Here is a 3,695-nt window from a genome sequence, read left to right as displayed (position 1 = left end):
ATCTTAGTGGGTCAGGGAGGCTTTGGGGGCCTGTTCCATCACTAGGCCCTCCGTGTCCTTCCCCACCCTGAGATATCTCATCTTCGCTTAATAAGGTGTGAGGAAGGGAGTGACCTCATTTGAGGTATGAGATTCACTCTACGAGTCGAATGGGCAGGCTCCGTTACACTTGTAAGTCAAGGACTACCTGTAATCTGCATACAACAACTTTATACAATGTGGTTTCTAGCCAACAATGTGGAGCACATAGTTAAAATATTATGGTTCCAGTAGTTACACTATGTTATTTTAGCTATTGTCTCAGGAAATCAGGTTGCCTTGCCATATATTTTTACGGTTCTCAAAAGAGTCCAAATGACGTCTATGCAGTGTTAGAGTCACAACATCTATAATAATGTGTTGGAAGGGTTAAGAAGAAAATATTGGTTAATGAAAAAATTATCCTATGTGTTATGAATATCAGTTATCAGCATAAAAAGTTTATATCCACATTAGGCAGTGTTGAGTAATTAGGGTTTTTTCCCCTTTGTATCAATATTTAAATAATTGTCCAAGTTGCTAATTCAAACATCTGTAATACTAGTCAACATCAATGAAGCATATTTTTAACTTTTTGTTGAGTGTCTTCTTAATATCATAATCATCGATTGTAGTCTGTTCACAATTTTGTTATAACTGCAGTTTTACTTTTTTGTATGACAGTTGCCTGTTCGTAGTATATAAATTGCTTTAGTAAGGTTATTGTTTTCTATGACATCGTGTAACTGATCATGCTTAACATGGAAGTGCACTGAATACCTGAACTGACATCCTTTAACTGGATAGGGGAAAATGTGTTGATTGAATTCATGTTTAATCAATAAGTTCTACTGTCTTCAGTTGGATTTACTGGCAGGAAAGCTTTACTTTTACAGATAACACTTTCTCTTTCTGCACTGTGTTCTGAATAATCAGGTGTTTTTTTTAGCACCCTGGCATTATCTATTTAGATCAATGGTTCGCAAACTTCTTCGCCACGGACCCCCTTTAAATACCTTTTGTGTCTACAGACTCCCAAGACTTAACTCAAGATTTAAATCATAACATTTCTTTAAGCCTTCGCGGGGCCCCTGTGCTGACATTGCACCCCCCCCCAGGGTTCCGCGGACCCCAGGTTGAGAACCCCTGATTTAGATGATTATCAAACTGAGAAGGTATTTAAGGAGGAAATAGAAAAACGGATTTAAAAAATCAATTGCAAATGGATTAAAACTTCACTTTTCCCAGAATTTATCCAATTGGCCAAGAATTTTGAAGAGTTTAGGAAAAAATGGCAAAAAATGGATCATGAGGTGGCCAGATACAAAGATTTACTGATGAAAACAGAAACTGAGCGTAGTGCTCTTGATGTGAAACTGAAACATGCGCGCAACCAACTAGACGTGGAGATGAAGAGAAGACACCGAGCTGAAGCAGATTGTGAAAAGTTGGTAGGTATAATATTTCTGAGCTTGTTTTTCAAAAATTGGCATCAGATTTAGAATGTAATAGCTTTGTTAAATCTCCTTCCATATGTGTGACAATAGATATAAGCCTTTATTATCAAAGGGTAAAAATATATTGTAATAATGGAATGAATGTGGGCTTCTTATTTGGCTGATAAACCTATAATCTCTTGGTTTAATACAGGTGTCCCCAACCTGTGGGCCACGGCCCGGTAGTGGGCCGTGGCCACCAGGCCGTGGGACAGGCTGGCCAGTGTTCACGCACACCCCCTTACTTGTGCTAGTGCCACGGCTGCGGGGCACAGAAACCTGGTGCCGCTGTGCCACGGGGTGCAGAAACAAGGTGCTGTGCCATGCAAGAACGGGGCAGGGATAGTGAGTATCACGCAGGCGCTAGCCCCGCCCCATTTGTGCTCACGGCCCCACACGCACGCATGTAAAATGCTTCCCCCTCCCTTTTCCTCCGGTCCGCCTACCGATAAAGGTCGGTGACCTCTGGTTTAATAGACCTCAATTTAGTATACTTTGGATATTTTTTTTTTAATCCTGCAGCAACCTAAAATAAGGATTATTTGGGGAAGCAGTCTAAACAGTAGAGACTGCTTCTCCAGCACAGGAGATGGAGAATCCACCAATGGGTTAACTGTCTTCCTGCCCATTAGACCAAGTCAGCCAAACTTGCCACGCCTGTCCTGGGCTAGGACACACCCAGTCTTGACTTGGTCTCAGCCCTACAGGACGTGACAAGTTTGGCTCCCAGCAGGTTATATTGCTTTTTTTTTGCATTGTTTTCCCCATTGGTGAATTCTCCTGAAATCCAAAGTAATTTCAAACAGCGCTGGGATCAGCGCTGCTTCAGATGACTGTAGAAACGTAGGTTTTCTTTCCCCAAGGCTCTTGGTAGGAAAGAAGGTTTCTGTCCTTCTCATCGAGCCCTTCCTCAGAGCCTGCAGCGCTGAGATCAGCGCTGCAGCCGACTCCGTTTTCGATCCCCAGGGGGGTGGTTTTTTCTCGGCCACGGAGGCCTCAGTTGACTTCCCCTAGTGGAATATTCATATATTTAATATTTGATTTTTTGCTGAGAAGAGAGGAATATCCTAGAATGATCAGACAGCTGGGTGGATTCACAATGGTGGCTTGGTCAAGGGTAGGAAGCAAATGGGATAATACTGGGAAGATCAGCAAGTAGCATGCTGGGCAGTGACTGGGGTAGGAAAAACTCCAGGAAGAGAAAGAAAATAAATGGCGGGAACATTTAGATTTAATAGATAACCCTGTTACCCGAACAGTCTGTTAAATTAAAATTTTCTTGCAATGTGATTACTTGACTGCAATGGATAAATGTGTAATAATTTTAATTTCATTGGTGATATGGAGTGATTCCAGTTTGTGATTCAATAAGAGCCCTTTTATGAAAATGAACATTTTGCTCAAGGCAAAGTAGAGAAGCTATCTGAAAGCTTAACAGTAATGAATGAATCCTTCTTCCGCACCTATTTCTTAGATCCCTCCCCATCTAATGTGAATCGTAGTTTGGAAGTGGGATTTACAAGTTTATTCCACAGATACAATAGCTGCAATTACCCATTTGCAACGGCTTCTTTCCTCTTTTGTGAGATTAAAATGGTGAATGCTGTTGTGATTAGTCAATAGAATTGGTAAGATACCAGCAAATTGCTTTATAGCTGAAAGAAATCTATTTGGAGTATATGAGCTTTTATACTGGTTAACAATTGGCTCCAATAAAATCCCTTGGCTATTTTAATCTCATGCTATAACTTGAGAGATCAGTTTATGTACCTTGTATAGGGATTAGTGTGCTAGTGGCATAATTGTGTTTCCCAGAAGATTTTGCATATTATGTGCTTTTTGTGCTATAAATGTAATATAAAGCTACTTTTAATGTTTCTCAATTTGTAGGAGCAACAGATTCTGCTGATCAAAGAGTTTCTCATGTGTGATTCATCAGGCAGCATACAGTTGAGCGAAGAACAGAAATCAGCCCTAGCTTTTCTAAACAGGCCTCAAATATCTACTGCTGGTAACAAAAGGTAGGCTGTTCATGGTTTATTTCAGGTGGATCAGATTATGGCTAATATCTTCATTCATTTTGGTTAGGAACATTTTCCCAATCTTGATTTTTTTTCCTTTAGAGTCAGAAGTCAAAGATTCAAATCTACCGTATTTATCGGCGTATAACACGCATTTTTT

At 40.4% G+C, this 3,695-nt stretch overlaps 1 protein-coding gene across 1 annotated transcript in view; it reads left to right on the top strand.

Moving 5' to 3' along the window:
- Positions 1–3,695, top strand: part of RACGAP1 (Rac GTPase activating protein 1) — a 21,067-nt gene that overhangs the window by 1,432 nt on the left and 15,940 nt on the right. Inside the window, exons 2-3 of the mRNA XM_015818166.1 lie at positions 1,267–1,469; positions 3,405–3,535. Coding sequence (XP_015673652.1) covers positions 1,267–1,469; positions 3,405–3,535 — 334 coding nt within the window. The remainder of the gene's footprint in view (positions 1–1,266; positions 1,470–3,404; positions 3,536–3,695) is intronic.

This window comes from Protobothrops mucrosquamatus, unplaced genomic scaffold (assembly GCF_001527695.2).
Source record: "Protobothrops mucrosquamatus isolate PMUCROS unplaced genomic scaffold, P.Mucros_1.0 scaffold691, whole genome shotgun sequence".
Lineage (NCBI taxonomy): Eukaryota > Metazoa > Chordata > Lepidosauria > Squamata > Viperidae > Protobothrops > Protobothrops mucrosquamatus.
This window is presented reverse-complemented; position numbering and strand designations above follow the sequence as displayed.